At 38.6% G+C, this 15896-nt stretch overlaps 4 protein-coding genes across 11 annotated transcripts in view; 2 read left to right on the top strand and 2 right to left on the bottom strand.

Moving 5' to 3' along the window:
• L(2)k05819 (transmembrane protein 94-like protein l(2)k05819) overlaps positions 1 to 5439 on the bottom strand; it is an 11151-nt gene extending 5712 nt beyond the window's left edge. For 2 of the 6 annotated variants that reach the window (XM_076824501.1, XM_076824502.1), the window contains exons 1-17: positions 5299 to 5439; positions 4434 to 4600; positions 4214 to 4348; positions 3883 to 4019; positions 3611 to 3804; positions 3070 to 3540; positions 2839 to 3000; positions 2663 to 2766; positions 2496 to 2590; positions 2180 to 2417; positions 1844 to 1954; positions 1557 to 1650; positions 1261 to 1478; positions 948 to 1183; positions 744 to 868; positions 517 to 665; positions 86 to 133 (exon numbers count right to left, since the gene is read on the bottom strand). In XM_076824501.1, the coding sequence (XP_076680616.1) occupies positions 86 to 133; positions 517 to 665; positions 744 to 868; positions 948 to 1183; positions 1261 to 1478; positions 1557 to 1650; positions 1844 to 1954; positions 2180 to 2417; positions 2496 to 2590; positions 2663 to 2766; positions 2839 to 3000; positions 3070 to 3540; positions 3611 to 3804; positions 3883 to 4019; positions 4214 to 4348; positions 4434 to 4597 (2681 nt within the window). In that variant the 5' untranslated portion in view covers positions 4598 to 4600; positions 5299 to 5439. The remainder of the gene's footprint in view (positions 1 to 85; positions 134 to 516; positions 666 to 743; positions 869 to 947; positions 1184 to 1260; positions 1479 to 1556; positions 1651 to 1843; positions 1955 to 2179; positions 2418 to 2495; positions 2591 to 2662; positions 2767 to 2838; positions 3001 to 3069; positions 3541 to 3610; positions 3805 to 3882; positions 4020 to 4213; positions 4349 to 4433; positions 4601 to 5298) is intronic. The other 4 variants (XM_076824505.1, XM_076824506.1, XM_076824503.1 and 1 more) reach the window with 2 other exon arrangements.
• Positions 1 to 13622, top strand: part of LOC143375433 (mediator of RNA polymerase II transcription subunit 16-like) — a 27182-nt gene extending 13560 nt beyond the window's left edge. For 2 of the 3 annotated variants that reach the window (XM_076824513.1, XM_076824511.1), the window contains 13 exons: positions 7826 to 7972; positions 8053 to 8251; positions 8336 to 8582; positions 8657 to 8812; positions 8884 to 9056; positions 9136 to 9463; positions 9539 to 9746; positions 10377 to 10551; positions 10636 to 10782; positions 10880 to 11093; positions 12732 to 12841; positions 12932 to 13077; positions 13169 to 13622. In XM_076824513.1, the coding sequence (XP_076680628.1) occupies positions 7826 to 7972; positions 8053 to 8251; positions 8336 to 8582; positions 8657 to 8812; positions 8884 to 9056; positions 9136 to 9463; positions 9539 to 9746; positions 10377 to 10551; positions 10636 to 10782; positions 10880 to 11093; positions 12732 to 12841; positions 12932 to 13077; positions 13169 to 13292 (2374 nt within the window). In that variant the 3' untranslated portion in view covers positions 13293 to 13622. Of the gene's footprint in view, positions 1 to 5627; positions 5771 to 7825; positions 7973 to 8052; positions 8252 to 8335; positions 8583 to 8656; positions 8813 to 8883; positions 9057 to 9135; positions 9464 to 9538; positions 9747 to 10376; positions 10552 to 10635; positions 10783 to 10879; positions 11094 to 12731; positions 12842 to 12931; positions 13078 to 13168 lie in introns of those variants that run through there. The other variant, XM_076824512.1, reaches the window with a different exon arrangement.
• On the top strand, positions 11104 to 12725 carry LOC143375434 (uncharacterized). Its single transcript, XM_076824514.1, has one exon. It carries the CDS (start codon positions 11397 to 11399, stop codon positions 12552 to 12554), a length of 1158 nt encoding a protein of 385 aa, XP_076680629.1. The 5' UTR covers positions 11104 to 11396; the 3' UTR covers positions 12555 to 12725.
• On the bottom strand, positions 13494 to 15896 carry Txl (Thioredoxin-like). Its single transcript, XM_076824515.1, has 4 exons — positions 15674 to 15896; positions 15195 to 15462; positions 14467 to 14750; positions 13494 to 14389 (listed from the first exon to the last, which is right to left on the bottom strand). The coding sequence occupies exons 1-4, from the start codon at positions 15769 to 15771 to the stop codon at positions 14176 to 14178; spliced, it is 864 nt and encodes a 287-aa protein (XP_076680630.1). The 5' UTR covers positions 15772 to 15896; the 3' UTR covers positions 13494 to 14175.

Raw genomic sequence — 15896 nt, 5'->3', positions numbered from 1 at the left:
CGTAATAAGAAGAGATATTAATAGAGAGCAGAACGAATAAGCATGCAGATTGTAACAGTAATGAAAGAAAAAGGTATAGACAAACATATACGATGGAGGCATGTGTGGATATCTCTCCAGCCATTGTTGTCTCCTGTAATGTACATGCATATTTTACATTCACATCTATCGTTACGACGAGTAGCTAGTTAAACGAGATCATATCAATCAACACCACTTATTTTTAGATTTACGACAGATTAGAGAACGGACATTGACAAAAAATCACATATATCCAGTTTAATCGACGAAACGATAATCGTAACACCAACAACGTACAATTGCAATTAGTGTAATAACTCGTGTCGAATATGTTTTGTACACAGACTTCAATACGTATAGAATACGAACATATTTAAATACTTTTCAACGTGAGGTCATGCCCCATACTTTTCAGATTAATCCAAAAGCAAAAGAAAGCAAAGCAAAGTGGTTCGTAGAGATATTGATTAGCGAGAGAAGATAGAGGTACGATACCTAGCTCTTTCACTGAGCAACGATATGTGACAGTTCCATCCACTTTCCAGGCCCATTTTCTCCGAAAACACGCGCGATCTCAATTCGTTCTCCTTGCTGAAGTGAACGAAACGTATGCAAGCTCTGTCGAGTTGCTCGATCAGTTGTACCTATCAAACATTCTTCATAACTTTCTGCGAGGCTTCGTCATAACGATCCTCGTCCCCATAACTGAGCAAGCATCTTACCATGTCTGTTTGTGCTTGGTACTGCATAGTCACCATTCCAATAAAGACTTGATTACATTGAATTTCGAAGCAACTATCAACGTCGCTCACGCTATCGTCTTTGTTTTCGTTGCACAGCAAGGAATCTGTTTGCATGAAAGTAAGTTAGGAAAGTCTTCCATAATTTGGTGACTTACAATTAGCGTGAGGATGTTCGGCACTTGCCAGTTGAGTGAAATTGCCCAAGTATGCCTTTTACTCTGGGGTCAAGAACATTTCGGAAGTCCCAGGGTAATGGCGTAGGACTTCTGTGAGGCGTGTATAAATGTTTGCTGTCCGCGGGAAGCTCCAAATATATTTTCGTCATTTTATCACTAATGCCACGTGTCAATGGCCTGTATGCAAATGCAGTGCAATACGACGTCAAGCTCGTTCTTTGATAAAAATCTTGCACCTTTTTCCTGAAACATAGGCACGATGGTTATCCAGACGATTTGACGTTAAAATGATTTTAACGATTTTAATGCTCCTGATGTACCTATCGGATGCAGATAGTGGGCAAAGATCGTGGCCATCCCAAAATTCAATACAGGAATCCAAAATTATATCCGCTGTGCCCTGTGTCAGCAACTGTAAGCCACCACCGCTACGTTCTTTGACTACCACCGCGACCATGTGCGGGAAGGGAAATTTTAATTTCGTGGCAATACTCAAAGATCGTGCAAACTTTATGTCTCGTCGGACCATTTCTGGTTGCTGCAATCGGACGCACGAAATTTTCATCACATTCATTCACGTACAAGGCGATCAACTCGAATAGCAGATGATGCTTACGACGTGTCTGAACGTAGACAATTGCTGTTCCAATTGGAATATATGTTGCGCCTGGTCTTGGAACCCTATCTGTTTTGCTAGCTCGCATAGGCACCTGGAAATCAGACGTTCAGCTTTAGCGGATTGGCTTTTAGCTCAGCAAAAGATAGAATAGAACAGAAGTGTGAGATTGCCCCATGATTAGCATTCACATGATTATATACATTATGATTGGAGTTCCATTCACCCATACAGACAGATTAACTATAATTATGGAGGATACATAAAATAACTATGGTTGGACTGACCACATCTGTCCAAGGCTCCCTGATTCGTCCACTAAATACACCTGTCTTGAACTTTGCATTGTATCTTTTGCCTGATACCCACTCTTATCTTCTACACTGTGATCCTGGTAGCTGACAAATGTGTATGATCAACGTTACTGGTAACTGGAAGGGTTACCTTTTGGACTGTCTTAGGAATATGAGTATGATAAACTGGACGTAATTAGCTTGAGAATTGGAAGAATTAGTTTGAATAATGTAAATACAATAAAGGGGGGGCGAGGGGGGGGGGGGGGGAATGCAGTGCGACAAAGCGTATAAACCAAAGACAATGATGTTAACAGCGGCTGCACGTACCGTCTGTTCGTAACTGGCACAAGATTCTCATTATACAGAGCTTCACAAGTGACATGGCAACAGAATTGCATGTAATGCTCTTGAGTATCCATGTTACAAGTGTTCAACAAAATTGCTAGACCTAGTGGTTTCAACGAATTCAAGTGCTGCCTCCAAGAATGATCATCGAACTGTAGTCGAAACGGTAAGGCATGATCGTGTGTAAGATCCAACACTTCAGCTGTTGAATGCGACATGTCTGAAAGCAATTCTTCTCTTTACTCTTCAAAAGATGATGTTTCCGACGAATCTACTCAACTTCTTCGTTTTATATTACCATGATGTACATAAGATGTTTTATTCAAATACTGTTTGGGATCTTCGGCTTGCGTTTGGCATTGCGGTTCAGAGGTTCTGTCTAAACTACCGGTACTGTAAGATGATTAGGTTTCGATTAATATCTCCCGAATCTAGTAGCGCTGCCTTTTGAAAGGCGATCTTTACCTCGACGACGGGGATAGAGTACTGGCATTGCGTAGGAAAAATACTTTTTCCGCTGTTGGATTAGGCCACGAAAGAAGTCCCTTCTTATCCACGCAACATAATGCCTGTAAATCGCATTCATTGCTAGTTAGTCTGTTACGCTGCACGACAATTAAGTTATCCACTGTTGCAACTACCGTGACTGATCCCAGAACGTGCAGAATACTCGCGGACCTGGACATCATGTGTTCTTTACCGAACAGAATGTCGAAAAAGTATTCTTTCAGTTCCATCCAATTATATACTACGTCTGGATAAGTGGGGCCGGAGATATCCGTGTCTTCGAATGGATCCACGAACTAAAACGATAGTTTCTTATAAAGTATCCTATCGTTCTGTAAGCCTTTCTGTCTCAAACGTATATTAACCTGAAGCTTCTTTGACGATTGGTAAAGCTTGAATAACGCTTTGAAGCGTGCCATCCCAAAGCAATTCAGAAATATCCAACAGACTGGAAATACTAATGGAAGTAAAGGAATGCTAACAGCAATCGGTTGTAACAGGAACATTTCGTTCCAGTAACCGACACCGAAGTATTCCGACAAATACAAGTATCGAAACAAATTTACAACTAACACGATTATTAAAAGGACCGGAAAAGCTAGTTGCTCGATACAGCAAATCATTAGAAGGTGTCGTTTGCGATTATGATACGTGACGGGTCTGTCGAGAGCTTGCTCAAGAGCCATTCTAAGATTCATTAAGTAGGGGGTTTCTTGGAGCTTGTAGATCTTGTTTTTCAACGGTGCCCGTGCCTGCGGCGTCGAAAAGATCTCACTTGTACTATGAACCTGCGGACTGTATACTTCTCTTGCGTGTAACACCGGTGCATCTGCATCCTGAAATCATTCAATTTATCATTGAATTACTTATCGAAAGCCTATTTACCTACTGGTTCGTTTAACTTACATCGTAAGGGATACTATATCCAGGAGATTGTTGTCCAGGTTTCATTACAATTATGTCTCCAGCAACCAATAATGCCCATGGTAGATTCACGATGCAACCATCGCGATAAGTCCATTGTAGAGTTAAACAAGGAGACAGTGGGCTGCACAAGTGCGGGTAGTTTTCTGGGTTCCATTGGCAAGTACTTTTAGCAACTGAAACACGCAAGATAATATTTCATGAGAAAGTTTCAAGGTACAGCGGAGTTTCATTCTGTTTAAAGATTTATATACCTTCTATCTGGTCAAGAATAATCCGTACTCTATTGGGAATTTCTTTGTGTCGTAATTTATTATCAGATACAACTAAAATAAAATTTAACACCACTAAACAACAAACTGTCAGTCCTTCGTAAGGCAGTGTAGGGTACCTATAATGCAAGAATAGTTTATCGCATTGAATTTGAGTCAAAGTCTTCGTGTTTCTTATAGTTACTGCGAACGAATGTATTTATCTCCTAATTTTAATTACAAAATGTAGCATGTAGCGTATATTATAAGCAGTGATGTATTTGTACAACATTATTATGGCGTGATACAAGTACTTAATCTGTTTAGTTCGTACCACGTATCGTTGATTGTGAAGGATGCAATGACGAGAATAATGGCATTGATCAAAAGTGCGATCGCTGAAGTCCAACAAAGAGTTGTGTATTGACTACGATGATGTAAAGTATCCTTTAGCCAGGCTTTATAGTTTCTGTAGGTAATAGGTATATTATATACAGTATTTACGGAATCTCCTCTTCCTCGATACAGGAGTAAGAGATAAATAATAGAATTACTTATTTCTTTTGCACATTTCCTCATAGTCGTGCGAAACTCTCTTAATATCACGTTGTAACGTTTCAAGCGCGACTCTTGTAGTTAGCCCCAATTGTTTCGGTGATTTATTATGTGCATTTCCACTTGTTTTAGAAGCACTTTCCCTTCCTTGATCCCCATCCATTTTCTACGTAACGAACCATATTAAATTCCTCTCGCGTCTCGCTATAAAACATGCATTGGCAGCCAGACTCATTGCTTTACATATATCCCAGAAATTCTGATACATACAGCAGGCACAAGTATTCACAGAAAATGATTTTCATTCGTCTAGTTTTTATAGCATTCTCATTCAATTACAAATATATAAGAAAAGTTTATAACGGAGCGTGGACAATTATTGCCATACCTCATTTACTTTTATAAAAGCAAAAGAAATGATTAAGTAATAAACGATTTGTCACCCTGCAAGCTATGTCTTTGGGTAACATAAGAATCATAGTATACAGGGTGAACAAACGATATTAATTATAGATAAAAGAAAAGCCTCAAGAAATCTATTATTCCTATTTTTAATACCGGCATGTAAGGCATGCATTTTCATTCATATATCTCTTCTTGAATGTTATGTTGAAGCAGCAGCAATATTGTGGTGTATGCACATCATGATGCACATGAATAGAGAATGAGTAAATTAAGAACATAAGAAGGCATTAAGCAATACTGAATATTTTTATTGTGGCACAAGTAAGTGTGGGAGATCGAAATAAAAAGGGAGAGAACGGTGGAAATACGATTTATTAATACAGCCATGTTTAGGGGATAAAAGCAGGTATGCTGTTGAAAACAGAACGGAGCGAGGTTAAAATGCATTATAACACTTGCATAAGTCGGTGGACGGGTTCAGTGTACCGTTTGTATCCGTCGCGATCGGGGTGCAGTTTCGATCGTTCAATGCCCGTTCATGTATTGGATAACTAAAAGTAATGGGAAAAGCCTCATAATTGCAAATGACCTGAATCAGAACGAAGAATGCATATTCGCATAGGCTCACATTTCACAAACACACATTTTATCACATGACGCAGTGCTGACGCTGCGATGTGCGCGTAAGCGTGTGTTGCGTGCGGTTTTCCCGGTATAATTTTATTACGCGTTTTATCCCTATTTATAATTTATACACCGTATTCCTATGCATCGAAATGCATGAGTACAGTAGGCAAAAGATATCGGAGTGCATACACTCGAGATCTTAGTGTTTGTTTTAATTGTAACGCAACCCAACCTCAAAAAACATGGATTTACTGTACACAGTAAACAGGAAAGCTACGTCAAAACCTTTTACGAACCAAGAAAGGTATGTTTAATTATTCTTAATTGTCATTCATACATTCTTTTCTAATATAACTAACCTAGTTTAATAATAATCTAATCTTTCTTTGTATAATGCTAACATTTATATAGATATATCTGGCATTAATGTATACGGAGTATTGCAAAACTATAAGTATTAGTTTAATTAAATAGTAGAATTTTTGCAAAGGAACAGAAAAGTCTTAGTAAGAGATATTAACTCCTTGCGTCTTATATAGTTGAGTTGTCAGTTTTGTATTATAGTACGCATTCTCATATATTAAATAAATATCCGTTACATTTTTACAGAAAACCAAGCAAAATTGCTTGGCTACTATTATTCATTCAATATTTATTCTGTGACCACTCATGATTGTTGATTTAACAATTATTAGACCTTGTATCTGTAATTTTAAAATATATTTTAATATAATATACGTTAATATAATATGTACACATGCACTACCATTCATAAGTATCAGGATGCGTAGGAAGTTTAAGCAAATAGTGTATTAATGTTACTATAACATAACTTTGTTCCATTATCGTACAAAATGAAATATTTGAATTCATATTTTCTGTCTATTTCAAAATTTTCAGTTCATTTGAGATTGCATGATCCTCAAAGCCATTGCTTTATTCTTGGTTAATAATTGTATAGCATAGAAATAGAAGTTATTGCCAATAAGTCTTCTTTCCAACAGGGTAGCATACTCTTTTACTGTGTTCAAATACTGCTCACCCCAAAAGTAATATCACACTATCATTGAATCACCCCCACATTTATTTGTGGATGCAGTACAGATTAGAAGTAATTTTTCCATCCAAACATTTCAGCCTTGGGATTACTTATTTACGAAACAGTTGTTGAACTTGAATATTCTCTTGCTTATTCTAGTCTTTCCTTTTCTTACTGTTCGTATACCAATAGTGTTTTACCCTTTTTAATTATTTACTTTCGCTAAATATTTCTATGTATTTCTATTTCCTAAAAAAAATTGTTCGTGTTCGCAAAATGTTTCGCAACCGTGCTGCGCATCGTAGATTGAGAAATTGTTATCTCAGCTGGGATTTGTCCAATTAACTACTTTTATTTCGCGAACGCTTTAATCGCGGCACGTTCTCTTATCGGTAGTTTTTCATTTAGAACTGATGGTTTCGATCGTTTCGCCTGTTAAATCCTAATTTGAGTAAAGTAAACGTTCTCATCTTAAAATATAATTATAGATAAAAGGTTTAAGCGATAAATAACTCGCAAGAAGAACAGACGCGAATTAAAGTTACTTAAGGGGGGAAACACTTGCGCCATTTGGAATTATCGCGTTATTTTAAAATCAAAAAATGATTGTTCACTTCTTGAAAAACATGATAATATAGCCTGAAAGTTTTAAAAAGATTGCATGTATAGTTTCCTTACAAAGAATTCGCAAAAAAGAACATCGATTTCTGCCGATTACACCAGATCCCCTCCCTTAAAAGTCACTTCTTTCGAGTGTCCTCGAAACTTATATCCGTTCTCGTTTCATATAAGTTCTAGCCATTTTATTGATATCATTTATATGTTTATATAAGTAACTACAATATGATAAACTTACCAAAGAAAGTTCAACTTTTTACGTAATTTTTTTAAAAACACTTAAGTACCTACCTACTTGGATTTCCGGATACTTATGAACGCTATTTATATGTATAATGCAGTGATTCCTAACGGGGGATCGTGAAGTGTTTTCTGGGGGTCGCCACGGTTTTTTGGCTTTTTCTTTTTAATATGATTAAGTTAGAATTATATTCTGAAATACCTATTTTTAACATGTTTTCTTCACCTTATTAAATTTACCTTACCTTATATGGGGGAGGGGTCGCAAGTTATTTGAACATTATAAAAGGGGATCGCGACTCAAAAAAGGTTGGGAAACATTGGTATAATATCTTCACATAACTACAAAATGAACTTCTATAGATTTTAAATACGATCAGAGCTTATTTAATTGCAATCACATACTTTCTACATATATTTTTATAAAATCTTTTAAAACTTATGTGCTGACCAAACTTTCAGCCTATACGAGGGACAGTCGTTATGCTCGTTATCTAGTCGTAATATAGCAGCATTTACTACAACCACAGAATTAGACGATAACAGCGGGAAAACATGGGGATCTCATGTTTACGTTTGCGACTTAAATATGCCTTGGCACACGCATAAGTATGAAATGTTCTTAAACACTGCATTTACGCCGTTTCACCTGATTCACGATGTTCATTGACGTTATTATATATCACCAGGGTGTTGTCAAACAAAAATACCATTACCGCGATTGAGTGGGATTTGCCGGGTGATAAATTAGTTGTTGCTGATTCCGCCGGAAACGTACAATTGTGGATGTTTAAAGACCATGTTCTTAACGATTGGGTGTTAATTGGCTCCACTTGTTTCGTTGGTGAACACATATTAGGCGCAGCTTGGTTTCACAATGGGAAGAAGGTATCTGCAGTTAATATTTACGAGCCATTTAATTATTTAATGCCAGTTCCAGCATTCTTAGTTTACGAAATATTATAATTCCAGACCGGGCTGGTAACTGAGAAAAAGGACAGCATTCACTATAGCGAGAAATTCAATCATTTACCCTTTGCTCCCTCCGTAAGGCAATTTGGGGGCAGGGCAGCTGAGGGGGTATTGGTAGTATCAACAACGGGCATGGTTGGCGCTGTTATGATCACGAAGGATTTCCAAAATCCTGTGTGCTCATCGACAGAAAGCCTAGGAAGTACTAGGCATAGAATAACTGCTGTTGACTTATGTTACGGGAAAAGTATGCGGCACACTTACTGTATACAGTAGAAGTAACAGCAAGCGGGGTTAACAGGGAATTTTATAAACTTTTAGATGGCCACATTTTGGTAGCTGTAAGCAGTGGGAATATTTGTTTACCAATTAGATGTTACAGAGTATTAGTGCGCAAAAATGATGATAAATGCACTATTACTTCGCAAGCACTTCCGAGCTTTTTCCTGCAGGACGGTGCTCCCAAGGATAATGCATGTAAAGCGAAATTCATTTACCGATACTGTTCATCGCTTTGATACATCACGATAAAAGAGTTGTCTTTTCAGATACAAGTGTGACACACTTGAAGTTCGTAGTTCGGGAAGATGCAGACTCCCTGGTTATTGCGGTTAATAGTGAAAACGGGGGTATTGTAGAAGTATGGGAATTGCGGGAAAAACCGCAACCCGTCCATAAATTGTTTCAGCCCAAGACATTGGAGCAATTTAAGACCGTAGTGGTAGGTGTCTGAATTGAACGAATCGTGAAGAGTTAGGTCTGGACAGATAGTTAATACATATCTATACACGTGTTTACAGGTATGGCAATATCAATCGCAGTACCGTTGCCAATCGCCAATAACAGCGATAGCAACTACGAAATTGTCTATAGTCACCACATTGCCTCCCCCGAGTTACGTTGTAGTAGCTTTGGCGGATTCATCGGTTCATTGTTTAAGTCGCGATTGCCTGAAAGAAATAGCCTTTTCCTCTTTGAATATGGCGTGGCGATCCGATGAACCGAATAATAAGTATTTTAAAAGTTCGGTATCTATAGCAAGTATAGATCTGTCCTGGTTGGGCTGTGTTCTTTTAGCATGTGATACGCGAGGAAATTTGTATTTGTACAAATTACTACCTGATGGAGGTAATTCTTCTAAAAAAAATTTAAAGGGAAATTGCTCATCGGGGAGGAACATGGACTTATAATTTTTCGTTGCAGGACCATCGATGACGTTAACTTACGCTTGTACACTCTTAGAATATTGCCTGGTAACAGGATTAGATTGGTTGGATATACTTTTGTGTTTGAGGTCTTCGATGCTTGAACCGTTATGCGAAAGATTGGATGTATCCTTCAACAGGCAACTGCAACCAATACAGCAGTATCACTACATTCAATTTCTTTGCATCAAAACATCGTTATACAGGTTCTTTCTCTACCCTTTAAATAGAAATCCGGTTTTAATTATTGGAATCGTCGAGTATCAAGCCCATCGCGGGCAGGGGCGGATTTGAAGATTTGACGCTACTAGCCTAACAAGCGTCTGCCGCCCTTTCCGCGAAATATCGTCAAATATTTTAATTTAGACGAGTCGAGACAATTTAAAAATTAAACAATATGGAAACTTACGTGTGAGTCATTGCGAATTCGTAACTGGAAAAAAGTAATTGTTTTCGAAGTTGTCTCAAGCCTCTCGAACCGTTTTCAATTTCTTTCGCTCAAAATTTGCCGCTCCACAAAATTTGATGCCTCCCAAAATTTTCCTCCTCCCCCCCAAAATTCGTCGCTCCCCAAATTTGTGGTTCCCCAAAATGTGTGGCTCTCCAAAATTGTCTACTCCCCAAATTTGCCGCCTCCCCTCCAAAATTTATCGCTCCCCAAATTTGTGGTTCCCCAAAATGTGTGGCTCTCCAAAATTGTCCGCTCCCAAAATTTGTTGCTTCTGAAAATTTGCCGCCCTAGGCTGTAGCCTACTTAGTCTATACCCAAATCCGCCCCTGATCGTGGGTTTAGTATCTACTTAGCCACAGCGTGATTGGTAAAATTCTCCTTTTAGGATGTTAGTATCGGGGCAAAGTAAGGCGGCAGATCTGTCGTCATTACTTATGATACATTCGGTGGCGACGGCGTTCAAATCGTTATTACGCCCGTCAGATTTGATTTCTCACGATAAGGGACCAGCAGAGAGCTTAGCAACAGTGATAAATGATGCAATTACTGACGTTGATAAGGTACAAGTGATGCTGACTCCTTCCCAATACAATCCCCAAAAACATATGTTCCATCGTAATGGGTAATCATGGTTCGATCCTTAGGTACTTTTACACCTTGATCCAAAAGAGTTCACCGTCGAACCAAGCACGCTGCAATCGTTGCAACAATTAATTCAATGGGTCGCGGATCTAGCTCTGAACCTTTTGGCCCGTCTACCAGAACAACGGCTGCAAATGAAATCTGGTGGTGTCAGTATCATTAATAGCATCCAAGTATATTAATCAGCCTACCAATAACCATAACCACCCTGCGTTCATGTTCCCTTTTTACGTTTCAATAATACAGTACGAGCTCCTAAAGGACCACAAGGCCTTAAATACACTGAGGGAATTGCTGGTGATTATACGCATATGGGGTCTATTGCGTCCATCGTGTTTACCGGTATTTCTTCGCAGTGCCGATAATCTCGATGTATTGGCCCTGTTGTTTCGTTTATTATCAAAATTGGTTCAACCTAACGGGGATACCCAAGCGCAGCAGGTGGATGACGGCCTCATTGGTGAGTATTTTCCTTGCTATACGTCGTTCGTTGCTGCAACGTTGCTTATATTAAAATTAACAGCAACATTAGAATCATTTCGCGGTTAAAACTCGGGAGCAGTCGCTCGAGTTTTATCGTAATAAGTACGTTGGTTAGGAGGAAGTAAGATAGAGCACCACTTCCTCGCTAAGAGGGGATTACAGTTTTATTTTTCATTCAGTACTGTTATATGCATGCTGTAGATTGCACGCGAAATGTTGAACCACTGGTGACACGTTTGTGGAAATATTATTGTTCTAAATTTCGTGTTTTATCGGGAAAATGAGCCAGAAGCTTGCCGCGAAGCAGAAGGAGCCGTTGACCTTGAACGGTGACAGCCTTCTGCGCCAGAAAAGTAAATTGAAAACGCGCTGCTGGTATTCCAAACCGTACAAACTCGCGATATTCTGTGTGCTATCGTGTAGCTTCTTTTTGGTTTACTGGATTATATTAGGTCCCCTATTGATCAGTGAATTCCAAGCGCATAATGCACAAAAAACAGACAAGTGGGCCGTTGTTTGGTTGTCATTTTACTGGTTCATCGCGTTTCTGATTTGGGTCTTCGTTATGCTGTGCTTGCTTCTAATCTGTAAACGCATGGATTCCTTGGAAAAGGATCATAATTTCCAAACGTACGGCACCGGCATCTCCATTGTACCATCATCTTTGATTACCACGAAACGCGATCGTCCACGGAGTTTAGGGCTACCAGGCATAATAGAAGAGAAGCCACCAAACGAATTGACATCCGATGAAAGTAAGACGAATGTTGTTCGCGATAAAAGAGATACCGATGCTTCTGACGAAGCACAACGAAGCAAACCTAAACGGCACATAGATCTTCCACCTCTTGTGATACATGGGCATATTTCGGGGAAAGATAAACGTAGTGACACCATGAATTTGGAAGAGGATGTTGACACAGAGAAAGAAGGTGAAGAGGCGCCAAAATCGGGAGGCGACGTTCCTAGAAGTCGCAGGGAATCCATGCAGGCCTATTTAAAATTGGTCACAGTCACCCCGGATGACGAAGTGGATGTTCAGTCTCCAAATAAGCCGCTCTCGCCTAGAGAATTATTTTTCATCGATCTCATAAGAGAGGCAGAAAAAGCCGAAGAAGCGAAATCGAATAAAAATCCTGAAGGATCGGAAGGGGAGCATTTCCTCCCGAGTGATTCCACTCCGACCGCGAAGAAGAGCGAATCAGTGGAAATTCCAATACCGAGCGTGGAAGATGAAGCAACTTATTTCATTGCAAACGTGGACAGTCCAAAGAGCACGAAAACAGAAGTGTTCTTGGAGATCAGTCCCGATCCTCGACCAGTTGACGAATTATCGGCGGGTTTAATTAACGAGAAGCCGATACTTCTGCTACGAGAGAATTCTCAGGCTAGAGAAAACAGAAACGCTAACGCAGAAGTTGTAATATTCGAAATATAATTACGGATTTCCCCGAGCTCGATAAAATATTACAATTTTCAGTCATACGATTAATCCACCATCTTCTTCGCAGTGCTATCATAAGCCATACATTAAAATAAGGAAACCTCACGCTTGTTTAACATAACTCGATACATGCCAGTAATTAAACACGCGACAATCGCTACTTTCTTCCAGATGACTGTTGCCTGTTACCAAATCAAATTATGATACCTCAGTTACATCAGGGTAGTAACATAACAGCTGTAGCCACCCCCATGCTATTTTATCAAAGTTTTCCGTTGCAGGTAAAGCCGCGAATATCCCGTCCATAGACTTATAAATTTCGATTTTACGTGCAGCATAATAATGTAATCCTTGATGGAATTTCCTTGCAGTTGGAGTATGGTACAGAATCGGAACAATTGTTGTTTGTACCCGAGCTTAATTCGGTCGAAGGTTGTATGCATAGTGGCCAAATTGTAGATGGTATTAGACATTTGTATCTTGGGAAACAACCGCTTCTGGTTAAGCAATGTACAAGGTACTGAACGTAATAAATTTGTTTGTACGTCTGTTCCTTTCGGGTGTACTCGTAGTATTACTATAAAACGATGCGCAATTAAAAATTTCAGATGTGGGGGTAAAGCTCAGGTTCAGAACATGACGAGAACAGCCGCAATTAGAGCGTGGGATCAAAGATGGGCTAGAGCTTGTCGTTGCGGTGGGATTTGGCGAATTCACAAAACATCCCCATAAATGTTGAATGGACTGAAAGTAGTGTATCGATGATGTTTGTAATAGAATGATTTTACTTGGAATTTTATACATAATGATGGCAAGCAAGATTAAACGTTTTTATTTAAGATATAATGAAATTGTATTACTTCCTAGTTTTATTAATGCCAGGTTGTGGAAAATCGTGAGGGTAATTTAAAAAATTCGCTGACGCATACGTAATTGTATTTAATTTCTTTATTTATTTGTTACGAGTAGAACAGTTTTTATTCTCTTCAACTTGTCGCTTTATAAATTTTTTCTAAAATGAACACTTTGTATATCGAATAAATATTTACGAAAACATTCGTACACATTGTTATTTGTCTCCCATAATCTATATTACAAGATCTTTGCTAATAATGGGTAATTAATCAATTTCGTTGCATTTCCTTCGGTGTATTTAAAAGAAAATTGTAGGGTCCTATAGAAAATCTATATAAATGCAAAAACTAATAAATGTATGTCTTAATTTAATACGATGCCATTATTATCACAGATCCTGTATGCACACTAAAGTGGTATAAGTGGGCATAGGCTTCTCCCTGGTTAAAAAATAAATCGAAATTGTAGAATACATTGTTTTCCTCCGTGTACTTAATGAAATTTCAAAATCCTTTCTGTGAAAAACGAAGCTTTGCAATGAAGATATTTATTCCACAATTTCGATTTATTTTTTAACGGAAAACTACCCTGTCCGCGTGTTTGTGCCGTGTTTCTCGCCGCACTTAGTATAACTCAAAAACAAAAATGATTAAACCAAACTTTATTTATAGTGTTCTTCTTGAAAAATATGATGACAATGGAAACTTTATTTGACATAACACATTTCTTGTACAATTCATTATATGCGAGGAATTGAATGTTAATGGCTCTCTCCCTTTTTACCATGCACTCTCTTGAACTCTCCCATGTTCGTAGTTGAGATTGGCGAGCCGAATACTGCCAAATAGTCGATTCTCGTTGTTTCGCTACCACTTTGATTGCTCTTCACAAACATCTGTAGATTCTGCACGTTTTGAAACTTTACATAGCGCAACGGAATCAGATTGCCCTCCTCGATATCCTTCGCTGATAACCTGCGCATTAACGTAACAATATTATTAAAGAACGGTTGAAACAAATCACGCCGACGCGCTTACGAAGGAAATCTTACGTCAGATCTTGGATGCTCGTGTTAGAATCCGCCATGTCGAAATCGATTGTTCTAGGCTGATTGATGTACAATCTGATATCTTTTGGTCCGCTGTCTTTAGGAGCTTTCAGTTTCAGAGAGTGAACTTTGACTGCTTGTAAAAATGCAATTGATAATATTAACTGTTCGTCGCAGTCACTTTCTAGATACCCCTCGTCGGCGGTTAAACATTGTACAAAGTTATGCTCATCGGATTCGTTTAAACATTCGCACTGTGACTTGGTAATAAACGTAGTCAAGTCCATCTGCAAAAGGTATACTTGAAAAATCCTCCGAAATGCGCACAAGAGATGGTAAAAAGCTTTAGAGTTTCGTATGCAACAAAGTTGGGTAAAAACATCCAGGGGAAATGCGTATAAATATGAGTTTTTATTTAAAACGAAGGCATGTAAATGCAATACAACTTTCACGCTGACGTGTACATGTTACAGAGAAATATCTTGGAACTCATATTTGTAGAATACAATATTTACAAGGAGGTATAAAATCGTGAACACATGCAATTATCTTGCTCGGTTTGATCGATAGCTTTTTCATTTTCTTTCTAACGAATCTATTATAGTAACTTGAACGTCCACTGAAAGAAAGTTACCACAACTTTCTTATTGGTACTTATTCCAGTAGTACAAAACAGCGGCCAGAAATATCATTCCAAATATATGATAATAAACATTATCGCTAGTTCGTACATGTCCAGTCACTGGACTCTCAGTGTCTTCCGAATCTCCATTCCCATAGAACTGTTGAATCATCGACTCTAATCCACCTGGATCGGCGCCCTGACATAAGCCCAACTTTATTTGATTACGATAGAATATAAATGTAGGCATCGCGCTAACACCTTGCGCAACTGCAGTTCCCGCGCACTTGTCTACATCGACTTTAAGAAATACGGCGTTCGGATATTTAACAGATAGTTGCTCAAATACTGGTGCAATTCTCTGGCAAGGACCACACCTGTAGATTACAATAATAATAATATTGAGACACATTTGTAAGCGATGTCAATTGATTGGCTGTCAATTCTGTTTACTCGAAACTCGGATAGAAAATTATCGATATATTTGCAATAAAAAGACGATTTATACGAGCCTATCTTTAGCGAAGGAAATTGTCTGGAATTTAAGTTGTAAAATTCTGCGATCTATTATAACCCCGTGGAACTCACCATGTTGCCGTGAAATCTACCACGACTAACTTTGTTCCCGCACTAGCCATTTCCCCGTAGAATTGGCCGTCATCGTTGACTACGCGTACCGCTCCCATTGTTTATAAAATTAATCTAATATAACATTAACGACGACAACACGTACAAACTTGTATCAAAATATTGAATGACTGGCACTTTGAGTGCGGACAGGAGCCGGGTATTATTCGAAGTTCGAACACGT

Source organism: Andrena cerasifolii, chromosome 12 (assembly GCF_050908995.1).
Source record: "Andrena cerasifolii isolate SP2316 chromosome 12, iyAndCera1_principal, whole genome shotgun sequence".
NCBI lineage: Eukaryota > Metazoa > Arthropoda > Insecta > Hymenoptera > Andrenidae > Andrena > Andrena cerasifolii.
This window is presented reverse-complemented; position numbering and strand designations above follow the sequence as displayed.